The 21,757-nt window shown below is 35.3% G+C and overlaps 1 protein-coding gene across 2 annotated transcripts in view; it reads right to left on the bottom strand.

The window, feature by feature from the left end:
• The window catches only part of LOC126748207 (muscle calcium channel subunit alpha-1), a 120,256-nt gene that overhangs the window by 12,962 nt on the left and 85,537 nt on the right, over positions 1-21,757 (bottom strand). Inside the window, exons 16-22 of one of the 2 annotated variants that reach the window (XM_050457281.1) lie at positions 20,247-20,376; positions 19,887-20,053; positions 19,599-19,686; positions 11,964-12,071; positions 5,842-5,894; positions 3,400-3,828; positions 2,524-2,713 (exon numbers count right to left, since the gene is read on the bottom strand). In XM_050457281.1, the coding sequence (XP_050313238.1) occupies positions 2,524-2,713; positions 3,400-3,828; positions 5,842-5,894; positions 11,964-12,071; positions 19,599-19,686; positions 19,887-20,053; positions 20,247-20,376 (1,165 nt within the window). Of the gene's footprint in view, positions 1-2,523; positions 2,714-3,399; positions 3,829-5,841; positions 5,895-11,298; positions 11,407-11,963; positions 12,072-19,598; positions 19,687-19,886; positions 20,054-20,246; positions 20,377-21,757 lie in introns of both variants that reach the window. The other variant, XM_050457282.1, reaches the window with a different exon arrangement.

Raw genomic sequence — 21,757 nt, 5'->3', positions numbered from 1 at the left:
ATTTACCGTAAAAATTAGCCTTAAAATAACGTTTTTAAAGAGTTTCACAGAGCATCTGCGCAGGTGGGTGGAACTGCTGCGCACCAGATAAAAATTCGCCCACGAGATGCTCCCAAATTGTAAACAATCATATGAATCACATATGATGTTTTTCAGTTGATGAAACATATGTGATTAATTAAGATCGAAATTTGTAACAAATTATTTTGCGAAGGTGTAGAATGGTGATGTCTAGTGAATTAACTGATCTGTTGTTGTTCCTAACTATATTATGTTATTTTTTTTGTGGTCTCTTGGAATGTTTGTTCTATAGAATGTGGATGAGTTTTTTTCAAAGCCTTCAATCTTCAGTTTCAAAACATACTTTGGACTCAGTAATATAGTCAATTCACTTGCAGATCATCAGCATGACATTAAACATCAAATTTTCTTTGACAAAATAGATTTGGCCTCAAAATTAGTGTTAGAGAATGAGCATAAGAGGGTCTAGTGAAATTGCTTACAATTTGAACATTATTATTCAAAGTACTAGAGAATAAGAAAACAGAACATGCACAACCCATTAGAGCAGATGCTCCTTTACAACTTTAGGGACAATCATAATCGCCTGACCATCGAGACAGACCCAAGCATATATTACTTGAAACTCGGCCATTGACTAACAACAGAAGAATGAATGCAAAAGTTCCACGTGGTCAAATGGAACAACATCTCTGGCCTGAACGAATGAAGCTTTAAAACTCTATGACCCCAAGTGAAGAAGTGCCATCTGGTAGAAGGCGCCTTCGACAGCACGATATTCCTCAGAAACCTCCCAAAAAACACAAATTTAACATTGTTCAGAAAAGCATTTTGCCGTCAAGTACCTCTACTCAGTCTACCTACTGGCAGACAATATGTTCGACATCACCAAGTATAACGAATGCTTCTGTTTTAGAAACAAATGCATCAAAGGCTTCTAGAGCATCGCCTCTTTTTACTATGGTATTCCTATCCTTTATATACTACTTTATTACTATATTACTTTAATATTGACCCTAAAATGTTTGAAATTGTTAATGGTGTGTCCCAAATGAGTCCGAGAATGGTAGCTTCTGTGCATGACATCGAAGTACCTCTAGGTGGAAGCATGAAAAAAGCTAAATCAACTTGGATGTAGGGAAGATTAAGGGCAACTTAAGCTTTCCGGTTTAATGACTTACAAGTTCCACTGTTTTGGATGGATCACCACCGAAAACTTGCCACTTGGTTTTGCACTACAAATTTGCCTCATAGATCATCAATTCCAGACGCTTAACTACGCTGCAAAGAACCTGGTGGGATGATCAGTCAACCGTTAGATGCTCGAAACATTACTCCAGATACTGCAATCTAAACAGGAAGAATCCAGAAGATGTGTTCAAAAAGATATCCCCAATTCAAGGTCGGCCAACGACTACAAGTAGGAAGGCGAATAAAACATGCAGAATTCAGAAGATGTTCGAAAGGTTATCGTCAATTTTAACCAGGTGACAAGTTCGCACACTTGCGTGACAGCCGCGTGATATGGACATCTAATTCTCTTTGACAAAATAAATTCTTTACCTCAAAATAATTCTTCGGCGAATGAGAAAGAAGTAGAAAGTCCATTGAATTCAACAATCCCCACAACATTATTTAAGATACTGAAGTCTGAAAACCGAACTTTTGCGCAAATGTCTGTCTCACTGTATGTTTCTACATATATAAGAGTGCATCAGCAACGTAAATCATCAGTATCACATTATGTTATGAAGAAACGCGTGGGATTATAGTTAAAAAATCGGTTAACGGCTACGAATAGAAAAGCAAATAGAACCTGCAGAATCCAGGAGATGTTCGAAAGGGTACAAGAGTTAAGAATCATTAACGGTGAATGAGCTCTAAGAACTGAGCCAATTTAATCAATTTACGTACGGCATGACAAAAACATAAAATTTTATTGACTTCAGATTGAATCTTGAAGAATCCAAAAGATGTACGAAGGGATACCTAAAATTTTAGCCACATTAAAAAAGTTAAGGAACATAAACAGTCAAATAGTCTACAGTTATTTTAAGTGTGAACCATCATCTTGGGTATTAAATCTGATAAAAGTATTTGAGATACTGGAGTCTTAGAAAACTGAATGTGCACAACTCACCGGCACAAATGCCTCACCCATTACACTTTTTCATTTAACAGCACCAGTGGCGCAGACTTCAGGTCCAGCTTCTGCGCTGTGAAGAAGCTGATGGGATAATCGGTAAAACGTCAGCCATTAAAGGCAGAAAGGTTAGGGAACTACATTTTTTTGAGATACCCTGTGTTTATTAGCTTTCATACAGAAAAATAAAGTTCCTAAATGTTTTAGTCATTAAAAAAATTTACATGATGCGTGTGGAATACATTTCCATTAATCATAATATTTAAGTGTGTATAGTTGTAATAAATATTTATGTTACTTTGATTACAAGCAAGTTTACGATGTCTATAAATTTGGTAATAATACTGGACGTTGCTTACCTTTGCCCGAAAAGCAGCCAATTTAAAAACAAACTCCATTGCAAAGACAGCTGTAAAGATCATGTTTAAATAATCAAGAACGTTTCCATAGTTATCTGATTGTCCGTGAAATTTCATCGCCAGAGTTATGGTATTTATAATAATTAAAGTAAATATGGCATATTCAAATGGCTTGGAAGTAACGAACCACCTGGAAATATAGTATTCTTTTAGGTTGTATAATCTTCTTTATATATCAAAAAAGACTTGAATTGTCTAGAAGTTTAGGTATATTGGCAATGTCACGTTATATTTAATAAATAATGATTATAATAACGTTTCAACGAAATGTTATATCGTTTAAAGTCAAAAATCATGCCATCTTGCATCAACACAAATATATTACAGTCTAAATGCGAACCTGTATAGCTTAAAGATATGAATATTATTAGCCCGGTAAGCATTGTCAAAAGTTGTATACTATATTTATTAAATTATTGTAAAATTCTCTATTTGTTTAAAGAACAGATAGTTCATGTTGTTCATAATTGATTTTATATGTTGTATACAGCACATTAAAATTCCTAAACGTCCGGACTATGCCGCTCAGATCAAAGGAAATACATTATCGTCGACCGCAACTATGATGATGATACGTATCTGTGTGGTGTGCAAAAAACTGGATTATTCTATATAATTATCTATATATATTATTCTATATATATATATATATTCTATTCTAATCTATATGTATTTATATGTTCATTAAGAGCGTCGTCTCTTAGTCTAGTGGTATCTTGCTTCTTGATGTGGTGTACTTTAACCCGAAACATTGCCAAGATACGAAGGTAATTAATTTGAATGTCTTTGATTTTAGTATAAGAAAATGTCACTTACCAAACTTTGTATTGAATTCTATGCTTAGGAATGTATCTTCTGACCGGTTTAGCTTTAAGAGCAAACTCAATGCAGTTCCGCTGGTTTTTATCGAGCTCGCAATTTTTGTACTCTTGCTCTCCCTCATTTTGGAATGTAACGATGACGAAACCGACAAATATGTTAACCATAAAAAACGCTATTATTATAATGTAGATTATATAATAAGCAGCTACGATTGGGCGGTAATTATGTATTGGTCCTTGGTTTTCTTTGTTTGAGTCAATCGACACATACAGCAAGTTCGGCCAGCCTTCGAATGTTGATACCGTGAAAAGAGTTAGCATAGCCTTTCCTACATTGTCGAAATGGAAGCGGTTGGGCTCCCACTCTCTATCTTTCATTTGAGGCTTGTTTATATCTCCATCGACGTATATCAAATATGTCCCTCTAAAGTAAAAAATACAATATGAGTTTTTTTATTGAACATCAGCAGTTTGACTATTTTTGTCAATATATGACAACAGTGCTTGCTCAGCAATAAGTAGTATCTCGCAACTGACCACACTTGCGTGGATGCCATATAACAGTCAATACATCTAAAACTGTGAGAAATTTGTCAAATAATTTTGATATTACTATGGATTGAGAGCTTATATGCTAGTGTAAGATATCTCATATTGTAGCCAGTTTGCCGGCTATACAGCCATTACAACATCGGCTACATAGAAAAGCTAGCTGGGCCCACGCCTTCAACGTCATCTCGACTAGGTAATGGCATGAATGGACCAATGGAGACTACAGATCAATCCACGGAAGAGTAAAGCGGTTACTCGATCAACACCTCACGGCACAACATGCTATACGACAGGTAGCAAAGGCAAAACTAGGCGCTTCTACACTCCAACTACAGACTATCATTGAAAACTAAGGTCAGGATTTATAAGGTGTATGTGAGGCTTATCCTTGCCTGTTTATCATGGACAGACATGAACAGTTAAAAACAGGGCCTGCCGTATCATCACGGAAGCACTCTGATAAGATAGAAACACCACTCGGTACAACAAATCTTAAAATTAAACGAACACAGAAATATACAAGAGAAAAATAAGAGTCCACCCAGGGCCGAGGCAAGTCAACCTAAGACTCGCCGCAGCGGACATGCAATGCAAGTAAACATGACCGGCTTTAGCAGAATGATACGGCTTAAAGAACAGGGGAAAAGAAAGCAACCTTGCTTTTAATCCAGAAAGCCAAAGCCATGTTACGAAAAAATCACATATTTGAGAGCCATGCTATAAGGCTATAGGATCAATTTTACTATATTGGTATCCTAAATTATGAGATATTATATTATTAGGAAAGTAGAATGCATACTTCCTCGCCTGTAAGGAAAAGCTGGTAGCTGCATAGTAGCTGCAAACCTTATTATTCTAAATGGTTCACTGAAAGAGGTAAACCGTAAATTCGTTAAAAAAGGAAAAGTTGTTCAATCAAGAGCGTCATTCTATCCTTAAAACGGTCAGTACGAATTGATTATTGTTCGAAGTGCTTTGATCAGTATTGCAGTACAATCCTAGACAGAGTCTGGAGAAAATACTGATGAAAGAGAAATGAAAAAAGAATCTCTTTAGTAGAATCTCTTCATCTCTTGTCTCTCGGTCAAGAAATTTTTCATTTTTCATGCATTTCTATTAGGAAGTTATTTTCTTATGAGATGATAGTTTCCTCAGCACTGTGAAGTGAGCTCAGTAATAGTAAAACTCTTCATGTAGCATTTTGGGACCTTATCATCTTATCAAACTTTGATAAGGATAATACATATTTTGTTGTTTGGAAATATGATGGAAAAAATGAGCTGGATCAATTCTGAACGACTATTAGGTTCGCTGGACGTGGAAATGTTCGTGATGATAAAATATGATTGCTCCAACGTCTTAGTAAAGAAATATGAAAACCAATGCAGCATAACACACAGACCGATATTTTTAAGCTCTTCTTTTAAACATTGAATTAAGAGACAGATCACCTCTGAAAATCCTTTTATTCCTATGAATATATAAATGATTTAATAATGCCATATGGGACTAAGAACTTGCGTAAACCAGCCTTCGGTTGAACAAAAGGATTGGAAAAGAAGTAAGGAAATTCACGAGCTAAAATATTTATAAACCTTCTTTAGCCTCGCAAAGAAGCAGGCACCTTGCTGGTGCTCAGCTTAATATAGGACAAGATCTAAAATAAAACGCGCAACCGCGCAGTCTTTTTTCCACAGCATAGTTACGCTCCGCCCAATCTGCGTACTCATTTGCGCTAAGGCGCATGAGGCATAAATTATATGATAAGTGTTCGTGACACTCTTTTATATTTGTCTCTATTTCAGATATATTCACGGTTTTATTAGTAATCTGCTGAAAGTGGGTGTATTAAAGCAGTTTTAGTAATTCTTGTGATATCACTTACCTACATTCTGAAGCAGTCAGTTTTGAACCGTCCGAGCATTTCGAAAATTTGCCCTAAATAGAAACAATTAATCAAAAATACATTTTCGACTGATAATTACAATTAAATCAATTATTACAAAGAAAACTAAACAGTGGGCGCTAATTAAACAATTTAAAACAAGTCTTACTTAAAATTTATAAGAAATGTAAATTAAACCCTTTGGAACAGCTCCTTGATCAAATATTCTTAGTAAAAAAGATATTACATAAAAGAGTACGAAGTATTTAAAAATAAATTAAAATTGACACATGCAACTATCTGAAATCTAAATTATACTAAGCACTGTGATCTGTGATCTATAGTTATGATATTCCCCTCGGCATATGTCAACACCGACTTGCGAGAAACTAGCAACCAGACGAAACCTGCATTAAAGGTGATCCAGGCACAATGACTTATCTAACGATTTGTCGGATCAGACAAGTCGTATTAAGTAAATAATAAAAGTAATTACTTGCATGTATATATTTAATATTGTTTAATATTAAAAAATAAGTCGAAGTTCTGAAGTGAGCTTGTGTACTCTATATCCTTTACGATCATCAATCTCTTAAATCTTTTTTGAGCTATAACAGATTTTCTAAAGCCAGAAGTGCAAGTTTTTTAGTGCAGAAAGCAATAAACTCCAACAAAGGTTTCAGTGTGCGTCCTCTAAGTAATTATCTCATCATTTATTTCAGCATGAAGTTCACGTAACACTATCTTTAGAAATACAGGACAGTTTATTCCAATTCCTAACAAACGTTACGAAAACGTCGAAGCTGAAATGCTTAATAAAAACGTGTGGACACACCTATTTCTTTAGTTTTTGCCCAACGACATAAATGTCAGTTTTATCGTTCGATTAAATGTTTAATGTGCCTGGACCGAGTAGGCCTGTCACGTCTCGTTGCCCACTGCGATCGATGTTGCCATACGATGCGAAAAGTGCTTGTCCCATATTTGTTTGTTTAAGATAATGACTAATTAGAAATTGTTCTCTTGGTAAACCTTAATTTACGACCAAAGGACTACGTGTAAAGCATGTAATTCAAAAGCTAAAAATTAGGCCGATGCAATAAGTAACAGATTAGCATAAATTAAGTTTAGTTAGATTAAATATATTTTCTTAATTATTGCGTGAACTACCATCTGATATATTTCAGTTATATTTCTAAAAGAAATGATTATATTAATGAAAGAAGTTGTTTGGGAAACTCCGCAAAGAAAAATAGAAATTATTAAAAACAGCAACTCATCAAGCGGCTTCTCTGCCTATTTCTTTGATTCGGAACTAGGAACCAAATTAAAAAGGGAAGGAATTAAATCATAGGATTCTACGAGATCAGCAATTAAGCAACCACTAGGATTCTCTGTCACCAATATTTGCCCATTTACCTAATTTTTGTTAATATACTTACGAATTTGTCAATATGATCACTCTGCTGATACAAATCATGAACGTTATTATAAAAATATCAAGCACGAACTCTAAGGCTAGAACATGTCAGTGACCTAGTTATTTGCCAACCAACCGTGTACTTATCCAACTAAATCTATGTGTTCCAGTCTGATCTACAAACCAAGCGGCCACTTCAACTGTTCATCTTTGATTTTTAAGGACTTAGTGACTACGAACAGTACAAGAACAAGTAGTAGGCTCGGCATCGACATCGGTGATGTTTCATGCTTGCCAAGTGCTTTTCAAGCATCAAGTAGAAAATGGCCAATCAAAGTCATTAAATAACTTTTTTAGTCAATCATCAAATGACAAAGAAGTTTGTAGATCACACGAGTACCAATAATATGCTCGCCATTTTTTTGCCTTATAAAACAAAAATCTGCCAAACACATTGATAGGCTTAAAATTACTTTTTGTCTTGATTCCCTTGCACTAAGGTCCAAGGAGCATTTGAACGTAATATGACGTATTGTTTTGGTTGGATTTAACGATTGTGAACGAACCATCAGAGGACCCTGTGATGGCAAGTCCGAAGCCAGTTCAAACCTAACATTGGACCTACGGATTATAGGCCCAATGGTCTGTGTACATGAGTGGCGGTCCCATAGCCTTAAGTCTCGCAGTACCCCTGAAATAATTTAGATGACAGGTATAATATTGCGGCAATTTAGCCAATGACGAGGGATACTATTTGAAGATTCAGTGTTAAATATGTTTTTACGACGTTTATAAAACGGGTACGAAGCGGGACCCAAAACCCAAAATCAGAGACCCCTCTTCCTCTCTCTGTGCCAAAGGCCCTCTCGACTTAGGTTCAGGGTGTTTCGGTAGTTGAGATAGGTAAGGGCTGCCGCCTGAGAGGGTGCTGGTCTTGTAACCCGTGGGTCCAATCTCTAATGGAGCAACATTAGTTGTGTTGTTTTATGATACTCCAAAAAACTGACAGTTGAGTTGAGCACTTAACGCTTTTAAAAATTACGTATGCCAAAGAATGTTGTCGAATATTTGTTTCAACATTGTCTACTTTTAACGTTTTACGACGTCTACCATGAACTATTTAAGGTTGCATAATACGAACTGAATGAGGTCTCATAAAGCCCCAAAAAATAAACAAATTTGAGCTTTGTGTGTGCAAGACGACAGAAAAAAGTTCGTATAGACGCGCATAGGTCTTTGCTTACAGTCTTCTCTTTTGGTGTGAAATATAAAGGCTGTAGACAAACGACACTGGTTTCGTAATTTTTTAATGGATTAAATTCTACTGAGGTTTCCTCTTTCTATGCTAAGTAAAATCAAAGAGATAAGAAAGGCAGTCCCAATACCCCTGAAAAATATTCGCGATAAGTTTAATAGTTTTAGGATTTTTGCGTTATTTTTATACATATCTAAAAATCAGAACTTTGTGTAATTATAACCACTTAGTTTTTTAGCCATAATTGTTTCGGCATGCATTACATGATAATTGTGCGGTGTGTTTCCAGATGAAGCCGACAAAACATTACCTGTAAACCAGGCTTTATAGATCGATACTTGCCCAAATTTAAATCCCAAATTTAGGATATATACACTTTAGGGCCCGTATTATAAATATTTTTTAAAAGTTAACTTTAACTTTAACTATGAAGTTACTCTTAGCAATAAAATGTCAGTCTTATAAACGTGCCATTTCTTCGTCTTTGAGACGTTATTAGGGCCATGTGCTACTGTCAAAAGATGAATTTTTCGTGTTTTTATTTTGGCTTGGCTTGGCCGTAGATATACTACTAGAAAGAAAGCCTCTATAAGCTAAAGAACTTTAAAAAATTGCGGCATTTTATATGACATATCATATGCTTGACAATCCGGTAGTCTCGACGAGATAATTTTTTTTTTACCGCCATCTACATGACGAGGAATAGAAGCTGTTTTAGTATTGGGTTATATTCAAAATTATTGACAGAATACATGTCAAAAACCAGGATTTTTTTATAAAGTTAATTTCTACACTTTAAGGTAACTGTGACATGTGACGTTATTTCATAAGTTAACTTTGAGTTATTTGTCAAAATAGTTTTATAATACCGGCCCTTAAGTCTGGGCAAGCAAGTTGACAAAAAACAAAAAGTGTGTAGAGGCCTTTCGTCAGATTAAGGGTAAATTTCCATACATCCGATTACTCGATAATGCAAAATCCACCCGATAAAGTTAACTTCTACACTTTAAAGTTAACTGTGACATGTGACGTTATTCCACAAGTTAACTTTGAGTTATTTGTCAAAATAGTTTTGTAATAAAGCGTTAAGGGATTATTTAGACTGCAAAATAATAGTGTATCTTCAATAATGACCAATTCCAACTTAGATGTTGCTTAGTGACCGAATAAAATGTTTTGACAGCAGTCTTGCTTATGAATGCTAAATATGTCAAGCAAAATGTTAAATGTAAACGGCTAGTTAGATGTTTTCCATGAACTGGACGAGGTATGACAAACCCGGAGAGGATTGACAACAAAGGCTTTGTAGCGACCTTTAAGATTAGCCTACATATGATCTGGATACACTGACTAAAAACACGGTCCAAGCTTCACAACCAATAAGAAGCCAGTAATAAATTTAATAAGAACGGATACGTATTGATGTATAGTTTTAAGTTATGATCCTCCATCATTAGATGAACGTTAAGGGCTGACTTAGACTACAAGATAACAGTGTATCTTCAATAATAATGAATTCCAACTTGGATATTAGTAAATTCTAACCCCTAGTATAAGCAACAAAAATGTTGCCTAGTGAGCAAATAAAACGTTTTGTCAGCAATTTTCTTTTCGTCCGCTATTTAAAAAAATCAGTCAAAACGTTATGTGCAGTCGTTATGATGGAAGACATTTTCGCTAACTACAAACGAGCAGAAGCGTTGCAGCGACCTTTAAGGTTAGTGTACACATAATTTAAAATAACTGAGGAAAAACATGGTCCAAGCTTTACTACCAATAAGTAGCGAGTAAATCATTTAATAAAAATTATTACTTATTGACGTGTAGTTGTATAAAGGATCTTTGACAAACTACCGCTAAGTTATTCATTAGGTGAACGTTAAGGGATGACTCCAAGGTAACCCTGTGTCCACAATACTAACCAATTTTTACTTAGATATTAGCTAAAATTAGGTGGTTGGTCTAAGATGAGTAATTGTTTTTTAATAATTTCAGCTTTTTTTGCGGAACTTCTTTTGGCATTTTAAAAATCTACCCGAATCCACTAACGTTTTCAAATTATCTGCAATATTAACAAAGAACACAAAACATTTAATACAACTAACAAAAATAATACTGAAGATGTTAGTTTTACATGCAAGGTAAAATGCAAAAATTAGGACAAAATGTACAAACTGCCATCATCACTTGTAGTCATATACTAGTAAGAAATGTGTATAATAAATGTGTCCAAAAATGTTAGAGGCTGGTTTGTGGAAGAACAATGTGGCATGTTATAATGGTAACTTGGAAGGCTTGTATGTTTGTGTTTATTTATTTTGGTATCAGCTCAAACTCACCTCACCGTTGATTTCTTTGGATATTTACTAAAAAACTTATAATTGTTTTACTTAATTTACCTGAATGGCTACAACTGTTAAATATTCTTAAGTTTATTAAAAATGTAATACAGATCTAGTTTAAAAAAAAATATATAACTAGAGGAATAGGTTTTAATACAATAAAAATGTGATAAAAATAATTTTGCATTTGAGAAATAAAAAATGTTAGTGCAATACAAATAATAACAAAACTGTAACAAATTAACAATCAATTAATACGTTCCTATAAAAAAATCGCAAAAACTCTATAATGGTATTGAGCGTGATTTGTGAGTTGAGTGAGCGGCTTGCGTGGCGCATGCGCCCTACTCATGCCGCTATCATCGATTCGGTCGTCAGTTACGACAGAACATGCACATCTACCGCGTAGGTGCAGCACTAGAAGCCTCCTTGAAATTTACCTTAAAGAGCTGCACTCCAATGACAGCGAACATAAACTGCAGAAGGTAGGTAACCAGCATGATATTGCCGATCGTCTTAATGGCTACTATCACGCATTTCACTACGTACTTTAGCCATAACGAAGAAGAACCGGCATACGAAGAGAGATGAAACAAATGAAAGAGTCAATTACGGACGTAAAGAATCCTTATTAAGAAAAGCTACAAACTGAAACTAAAAGCATTACATCCTGACTTCATATATATTATTTTTTATTTATTTATGACTTTTAAGTTTCTTGTTGTGCGCAATGGCATGTAAAAAAGCTAAAACACCAAGGACGCAAACGCAAAGCAACACTGCGAAAGCCATAAAGGCGCACGCAGTATCAATTTTTTTAAATTTAATCACTCGTGAAGCATAGGGTAAAAACTGATCGGTGGGGCAACGCGCAGCCGTCTCAAATGCACCTTGGGTCGACCAAGCGGCGGCGATGCCCTACCCTAGATATGACTACAAGTGTCTGTTGATGAGGATACTGCTGGAAGGCCGAAACGCTGAGGAGCGCTACACGCGCACACATTCAGCATGTACATGCGGGTTAGTAGCGAATATTTGGCTCGGGTTGGGTCGGCTCGGCTCCCATAGGTGCATTTGCGGAACATCACGGACTGCTGGTGCCTACCTTAAATAATTGAACTCCGATTACCGCAAACATGAACTGTAGAAGGCTCGTGACCATCAGAATATTGCCTATGGTCTTTACTGCTACTATCACGCATTGGACTACATGCTAAGAATAGACAGTTGATTATATAAACTGTAAGTGACAATATACAGCCATGTTGAACATCAGCCTTTAAGGATATTTTGTTCTACAACGCTTACAACATTTACTGATATGACGTGCCCATGTAACTTATAGAGACATAATATTTATTACATAACGGTGATTCTATTTTACTCACTTAGTTATTAAGTATTTGATTATTCCGTTGAGGCAGGAAAGATCCATCATTAATTAATAGATACTGATGCCAATCTCTTTAATAGAAGACGCTTATAACTCGAACAGATATGATTTTTTAATGTAATGTTTAAAAATTACTCTTACTCAGCTGCCAAACTTTTTGCGCAATTTGGTACAATTGTTTGGTATACAGGTAGGGGGAACTACAACCACCATATTTTGGTTAAAGAAAGAGTCACCCTTTAGGCCAGATGCACCTCAACCCCAAAATTTTAAATGGCACCACCGCTTGTTTGATACCTAAAATTAAAGGTCTTTTGATCATTTTTCCTAAACTTTATACAGGGTCAAAGAAAAGTAGAGGGTAAATAAAATAAATTCTGTTTTATAAAGTGCTTGTTTAATTAGATGCTCAAAATGCTTTCCATTTGGGACTAAACAAAAATAATATTTTTTTAAATAATAAATTTTTGTAACAATCTGAAAGCCTTCTCTTGGAATAGATGCACATTTTGTAATAAATCCGTTGCCAAAGATAATTAAGTACTCTATGCTGAACTGTTTTTTCTGGTTTGTTACTGATCCATATCCAATTTAAGTCAAGTATGTCAGATTGTACTTCATAGTCAAAAGTAACAATAATTTTTTTAATCCGATAAAAAAGCTTGTTTACTAAGTTGGAATGCAGGTTTTAGGTCATACCAGAAAATAGATGTTTAAACCTACTTTTAAAAATATTTTACATTGTATATCATCTTGTGACTTTTCAACGACTCACCCAAATACTTCACACAATGGTTTATAGTATGACTGTAAAAATTGAAATAATTTATATTTGTGGTTCTCAAAATTGTTGTGCTTTAAGGACTGCTGCATTATTTAACGAAAGACATCCTGAAAGAAAATGTAAGTTATACTTACTACTACAACTAATTCTCAAATTTGAAGAAACAGGAGTACAGCGTGGAGTACTTGATAAAGCGGCATAAGTAGAAGTATTAGGACGCTTTGATATGAATCCTATGTTGCCTCTACGCCAAGCTTCAGTGATATCAGGAATTTGTCATGAATCTATGCGTTATGTAGAGTATTCTACTACTTAAATTAAGTCACTTTCATCCAAACAAAATGCAAATTCTTCAGGAATTGCGTGAAGACGACCCTGACCGAATAATAGAATTTTGCGAGGGAATAATAAATTATTTACGTATCACTCCTGTGTTGCTAAAAAATATTGGTTTTAGCGACGAATGCACGTTTTTTTAAGGGCTCTGTAAATAAACATAACTGTAAATATTGGAGTGATGAAAATCCGCATGTTTTCAGGGAAGGTACAACAGTATCCAGAATAAATCAATTTGTGGGCGGGAATATTGGGTGACATCATTTAACATGATGTGTTTCCAGGTCAGTGGATTGGAAAAAGTGGGAATGTAATGGCCGGCGAGATCATCAGATCTAACACTTTTCGATTGATCTTCAGTAACGTATTATTACAGAATGTGCATCTATTGCAAGAGGAGTGTTTTAAAATGTGAGAAATGAGTTTGAAAATAGATTATACTTTTGTTTAGCCCTTAACGCATTTTGAGCATCTAATTAAATAAAATATCACTTCATAAAAACAGAGTTTATTTTATTTAACTCATACCTTTGTTTGCGTCTGTATAAAATTTAAGAAACATTCCTGTGCAGGTGAATACTATTCCAAAACACCTTGGATTTGAGGTACCACAAAAGGGGTGGTGCCATTTAAAATTTTTTTGGGTTGGGGTGCATTGGGCCCAAGGAATCACTCACCCAATAACCAAAATATAGTGGTTTTCATTCCCTCTACTTGTACATTTGTACCAAATTGCGCTTTTCTTTCAACTTTTTTAGTTTCAGAGATACTTGCATTGAAAGTTTTCAGATGGATATCCTGTACATTTTATATGAAAAATACTCAGTATTGTTTACTTAGATAAACCCACGCCTAGTTTACCACAAATTCAGTGCGTTGCATTCCTACACTTTTTAGTCTGAAGAGAAAATCCCAGAACCACTTCACCTTGGCCCAGTCAGCAGCGACAGCTGACAATTTTTACGTAAAAAGCCTGCGTAATTTATCATTAAGTTAGTATTAAATAAGCACGTTACTATGTCAGTTTGAATTTTGTAATTTTAAAATAAAAAGAGATTTTGTACATTAATAACGTAACATACATTTCGATGCTACGTAGTCTTCACACTACAATTTGTCAAACAAGGTATCGGGGCATTTAGCACGCGATCCTATGGTACATACGCGAACTATCATTATTCCACGGACATTATTTCGTCGATTCATTCGTATGTTATTTACTGTGTTATTCGTGACTCAGTTTAGATTGCTTTTAAGTGGAAAATAGCTTTGTACCATCATACGAATAAATTAATGCAGGTTATTGATTAAACTAAAAATTATATTTAACATCCAGGCGATTTGTCACCAGCCGCTTTTCCCAGGCCAGAATATTCGTCATCTATGCGGTTTATTTGAAGCCACTTGTTCGTTTATTCGAGGTCAAAGCAATTGATTCGCGTTTTTGCCGCACTTTTGCACTTATGTTTGAGCTTGTGCAGCTGAGGCGATTTACGCGCATTCGAGTAACACGTCCCGCGTTTTTCTTGTGCCGTGATTCCGTATCAATCTTTCATTATGACAAGAAAAGCAAATATGTCATCTCGCTGCAACTATTGGCTGACGCGACTTAACAATATCATTAATATATCACTAGCATCTCGACTCGCACCATTTACGCGCGAGTTTAGATTTCAGCGTAAAGAACACTATTCACGCATGATCATGGGTTCACGCGAGTGTATTTGAATGGAATGATTTTAGCTCCAGGATCCCACAATCGCGAATGTAGCTGTTTATCCAATTACAAGAATGAATATACCAACAACTGTCAATGCTACACTTTTAAAAGTAATAATAGGCTCATATTCATTCATTTATCAGGAAAACTTAAAACTAATTACCCCCGTAGGTGATATTTTTAATAACAGCAACAACTGCATAATATTTGGCGACTTTCATTATCTAGAAATACATTGGAAAAGTCTTTCTATGACAAAAGCATGCCAAGCAGCAGAGGAATTCCTTGATGCATATAAAGGATGAAATTACAAACAACTAATTACAAAAACCACTCAGTACAGGAGAACAGATGCCTCGCTTCTAGACTTACTTTTCTGCACACACAAACAACCTATCAGCGAAATTATGTTTGAACTCCTCAACGAGCAACAATATACATACACTTGAGACTCAAAACTAGAAAAATAGTAAAGAGGATCATCTTTAAAGCAAACTATGAGACTATTAACCGCCATATTATATCACACTTCTCAGAGGTAAGTACACACAAAACTAATAATAGTAGAAACTGTAGAAAAGGCACTTACAGAAATCATAAAAAATTAACATACTTTTAAGGACCACTCGCAAAAACTACGAAAAACGTAATATCTTTAAAGAGGCAAAGACTTGGCAAAGACTTGGAATAAATATAAAGCAACTAATTCTGAGTTAGATTATCAGTTGCACAGACAAAAAACAAAAAACTAAAAGCACAAATAACTAAAGCACGTAGTCGGTATGAAGGAGGCTTGGTGGAAAGAGAGGAGAAAAACTTCTATTAATACATGAACAGAACTTTATTAAGTCACTTGTTTGATATTGATTTAAAAGACCCAGATACTGGGAATCACGGTCACAGGTCCAAGTATGGCAGCTGAACTTCTGACAAACCAATTTCAAACAGTATACACTGCTAAAATAGTACAAAACTTTTCAATTCTTCGCAATTAAATTAAAAGCATTCCAGAATTTAACACTATGCAAATTACTGAAGAATTAGTAGAAGAGACATTAAATAACATCAAAATCGATGCTAGCTCAGAGCCGGATGGCATCCCTATACTCATCAAAAACTATCTTGGTAGTATAAAATAATCATCACCTGGCTTCTTGCCTTACCGCTCAACAACTACAAACTTAGGCACTTACCTACCAAAATGACTTATGAAAAAGCATTTGACAAGGTACTTGATGTTCGTCTATTTTGCAAATTGAACCATGTGGCTGGAATAAGATACAAACAGAACACACATAAAATCTAAAACCTTTAGAGTGAGGGTCAATGGACAGCCTTCACAGCCAAATTACTCAGTGGCGTTGGTCGTCCTTGGACCCGTGCTATTCACATGCTATACTGCGGATCTAGATAAAAACTAGCGAACTAATAGCTAAGCCTTTGCAGACGATAGGAAGGTTTACTCCAATCTATTGACTGATTTTGACAAATTCTTAGCCGACATACCAACCGTAGAAACCTGGAAGCAAGACTGGCTTATGAAACTCAACATCGACAAAATACACTATTCAGTATTCTGCTGTATATCAGCTGTAAATGAGCAAATAGACTTGGGGGTTGTAATGGCAAAAAACCTAAAATGGGAAATACATATACAGTAGAATTCCTCTTAACCTCCTCTTATGAAGGTGCTACATCAACAAATATACATATGTATGTAAATTTAATATGTAATTATTTTTCGAAAAAGTCTGTGATTTTCTTCTGTTTTTTAACCTTCAGTGAGTTTCTGAATGCCATATCCCTCCATTTTCTAATCACCAAAACGTCTAATGCTGTTGACTCATGTTGCTGCTCAATGTATTTTAATGCAAGTTCCATTAAATTTTTGGCTTCTTCATGAGAAATCGTTTTTTCCTCTTCAACGTCACTACTCTCATCATATTCCTCTGGTTCTTTGGTTGCTAAATCTATGATTTCTTCATCATTCAAAAATTCATTTTCAAGGTGATCGTCACAACTTCAATTTTTCATATCCTCTGGTTGCAATGCTTCGTTACCCGTTAATTTTTGAAGGTCTTGTAGAGTGGATTTGTTTTCTTCTTCTTCAGTCCCTGCAATATTCGAGATCGCTCGATCACTCCTTGGTCCATTGGTTGCACTAAGCTTGTCACATTAGGAGAAAGATAAACTAATTTTATGTCAGCTACATCGCAGTCATGAGGATGGGTTGAAGCATTATCTAACACTAGAACTGCTTTGATAGGCAAGTTAACACTTTTTAAATGTTTTTTAACTCTTGGAACAAACTCTAAATTAAACCACTCTTTAAACAGATCTGACTTCATCCACGCTGATTTTTGTGACTTATAATAGACCGGAAGGGACGATGGATTCAAGTTTTTGAATGCTCGTGGTTCAGCAGACTTGCCAATAACGAAACGAGGAATTTTATGAGTTCCCGCTGCATTCGAACAAACGGCCACTGTAATACGTTCTTTGTTCTTTTAAAAGCCAGAGGCAGACTGTTCATGACTGCCTAGAAAAGTTTTTTCTGGTAACATTTTAATGTTTAGCCCGGTCTCGTCCATACTATAAACTTGTTCTGCAGCTAATTCCTCTGTTTTAACCATTTCACCAAACTTGGTCTTGAATTCTGTCGCACCTGAAGTATCAGCAGACAGTTTTTCTCCACTTACATGTGCGAAATGAATTCCGTGTCGCTTTTTCCATCGATTAAGCCAACTATCACTTGCCACAAATTCGCCTCCATTATTAATCTTCTGGTGGATAGCCAGAGCTTTTTCTTTCAAAATTGGGCCGCCAATCGGTGTACCTCTTCGACGTTCCTGAAGAAACCAGATCCACAAAGCTTCATCGATGACCTCGCAAATCGATTTTTTTCTCGTACAACGGCTGCCCAGATTCTTATCAGATTCCATTTTCGAACAAAACTCCTTAATCGAATGCCTATCTCTTCACCAGTCATTTACAGTGCTTTTTCCAACATTAAATTCTGCACAGATTTTCGCCACAGATTCACCATTATCAATCCGCTTTAACACTTTTAAACGTGTATCCATCGAAACCACAATTCTTTTGCGCTTTGCACTCATTGTTAAGGAAATAGTTATGTTTTGTACGTACCCACAGCAAGAACAAACCAAACTGATCCAACAAAATAATCCTATTCAACATCGTTTATAGTTCAGTTCACAGGGATCTCTCCGTAATAACTCTCCGTTATTACGGGAACTCCCCGTTATTACGGGGAGATCCCAGCCGAATCGCCTCGCCGGTGAATTTCTTGGAAAATATTGCTTTGCTTTCGGCTGTTGTAAACAGGCCGGTTAATCCGTCGACCGGCTTCGCATTAAGAGGAATTATACTGTATTATAATTCTCTAATCTACAGGAAGAGCATTCAGCTGCTCTTGCTTTCATGACCAAAATTTATGCAACATTTATCAGAACAAAACTTGAGTACTACCATACGATCTGAAATTCTTACTTTGCCAAAAACATTGGAGAGTCCAAAGAAGAGCGACCAGAATTCCTATTGAGACTAGAGACATGTCATACGAGGATAGATTAAAGCTATTCAATTTAACAACTCGGAAAGAAAGAAGACAAAGAGGAGACCATAGGAAGAGACTCGGAAACTTTTACAAAATCATCTTTCTTATCGTCCTTTCGGCTCATCTGGAAAAGCTCTTAGAGTTAATTGTCGTAATGTATTACGAAAATTTAAAAACAACATTTTGTATGAAACAAGGTCGAACGGAGTCTATGTATATTGCAGATTAAAAAATAGCAAGTCGAGATATAGCATAGTAATAACAAACCACAATTTATTGTTATGAGCGGACTAAATAATCTACGTATGACAGACACGTTCACGATTGAAAGTCCTATTTTTGTAGGACAAATATTTTTTACTCAAAAGTGGTTTTATAGATACGTTGGGTTGTGTTGTCCATAAAAAATATTTAGTTTTTTAAATATTGGTACATGTCAAGTATACAACACATACAATTCATAAACCTCCGGACTATGCCGCCCAGATCAACGCCCAAATAAAATCCCAGACGGCAAGTATAGTCTATCAATATTTACTTGCAGAAGAAAGTCTCAACTAACAAGGACGATTTGTTCATTTGAATTGTGTCGGATATACTGAATATGTGCATGCAACTGAAGTATTTGATATGTTTAATGATAATAATTTAGAATAAGGACAAATTTTAGATTCTCCGTAAGACAACCAAAGAGCTTTATGAAAAGAGTCTCACAGTTCCTCAAGATATACTATTGTGTCTTGGTTTCCTGTAAACGGATAGCATCAAGGTTAAGTTTGCATGTTTTCAACAAAATTTTGTTGGTTCTAATTTTGAGGCTGCAAGTAAAGGCCTAACTCATATAAGGTGAAGTTAAACTTTCAATAGAATTTATAGAATTATAGTTGCATGGGCACGTTATTAATAATAATTAAAGAACGCCAACCTTACCTTCAGTCCCTTTGCACGATTAATGGCCCTAAGAGGCCTTAGAACTCTTAATACCCTAAGAATTTTTACAACCGACATTGCTTCGTGACTGAAACAGAAAAAGGAAGGGTTACTTTGTTATATGTTGGTCAGGAATAATGACGTCAGAAGGTTTTTAATTTTTTTAATTGTAAAATAAGTGGTAAGACATATTTGCTTAGGAAGTGCCACACTTCTGGCGTCTATAAACCTCCTAATTTCTTCTATTCAACTTGAACATGCCTATTATTCAGTAAAAAATATGCTTACCTATTAAATATAGAAATTATCGATACACATACAACAACTAAATCCAAAACATTAAAGGCAGATCTGAAGAAGGCACCCTTGTGAAGAATGCACCCGTATGAAATAGTCTTAAGTACTAATTCCACCGAAAATATTCCGGTGAAAATGTAGTCAAACTTCGACAGGATCTAAAAATTCAAAATACATAAATAGACAGAAATGGCCTCCCTAAAATAATTCCTAATCGTTATATTCTGATTACTTTTACTTGAAAAACTCAAAAATTAAAGAAAAACTTTTAAAATACATCACAAACCAAAACAGTTCCGCTTTTACTTTGATCTTTTACTTAACGACTCACGTGTAGGCTGGTTTACTTACATCAGCTCTTCTATTGTCTTGATTGATTGGATCTTCTAAGGCTAGGAGGGCAGACGAAACCAATATACAAACAAGAATAATATTACTAAAGATGGAATGGTTACATAACCAGTGACACAGCACGCGAAACCTTAAAAGGAAATAATATATTAAAGTAGTATTCATTTTTTGAAAAGAGCTTTACAGATATCGAGGAAAAGTATTAAAATATTTATAATTTAATACAAAAATTAATACTAAAACAATTATACAGGGTTTTGGCATACAACCTGCCAAAACCCTGTATAATTGTTACTTAAAACTTTTAATTAAAGGTAATTAGAAATGATGATAGATTCTTATTCTAAACTTTAAGCGATAATTATGAAATTATGATACAGTTATGAATATTTCAGTTTTTTTCCTAAAAGTTTACACAAAAGTACTCGCAAAAGGCAACTGTCCGGGAGTTAGTCTGTTGAGCGCTTTTGTGCAATTTTTGTAATAATTTTCTTGTTTTTATTTGATAGTGAAAGGTTTGTCTCTGATAGACTCAACTATGAACAGAAAAAAATTATCAATTGTTATACTAAGTACAAAAACAGAAATAGACAGACATTTAACAAAATATGGCAACAATGTTAACGCGATCAGCCATGAGCCATAACGGCTCCACCCGATTCCTAGTATGCGCTTTCTAGTTACAGTTAAGAATACGCATATGCGCATAACGGTGTTTCCATATGTTGCCAGGAATAGCGCAACTAGGTAGTGGACTAAGTAGTGTTTTGCATTTTCTGTTATTGTAATATTGTGTATATAAACTTATTTGAGTACGTATAAACAATTATTTTCTGATTTAGTCAACTAATCCCATGAAATTTTATGTAGGTTTTAGTAAATGCACTCGTTAGTTACAAACCTTGTTTGAAACATTATCAAACCAAAAACCAGGAGAAATCTACTATATTGAGTATGAATGTCTACAAGGAGAAAAATACACACGCTCTACAATGATCAGTGTGGTGATAAAACTGTAATCCCCTGAACAAAACGGGAAAGTAATGAAGATCTCTTTAGGAATGAAGCAAGTAAATAATGGTTTCTAAAGGGGCAACTAACGCAGTCTTTCAATATTTCACCTGTTCGTCTCAGAAAAAACGAAAAATGATGAAGCAGGTGGAATAGGTAATTTCTGAGAGTTTTGCTTTATTTCTGACATGCGCCGTGGTCTGGCCCCCTGTTGATCATCCTCATTATCTGCAATACCATACAATCACACTTATTACTATAGGTTTACACTTAACATAGCTGCAGCAACACTTTTTATGTAACATTGGTGACTTAGTTATATGCTTTTTATGCCGCCAGGTTTCGCCAGCAGACATCGGAACAGATAACTATCTGCTCTGACAGTAGAGTCACCAATAAGGTCTTCATTTCGGTTGAAAAGATGATATCCAAGCTTGTACTGGAGTGTATAAAGGTCCAGAAGAATACTTTTTCTGGTTGTCTCGCCACTCAGTAATGCT

This window comes from Anthonomus grandis, chromosome 22 (assembly GCF_022605725.1).
Source record: "Anthonomus grandis grandis chromosome 22, icAntGran1.3, whole genome shotgun sequence".
Lineage (NCBI taxonomy): Eukaryota > Metazoa > Arthropoda > Insecta > Coleoptera > Curculionidae > Anthonomus > Anthonomus grandis.
The sequence above is the reverse complement of the archived record's forward strand: the minus strand, read 5'-3'. Positions and strand labels throughout refer to the sequence as shown.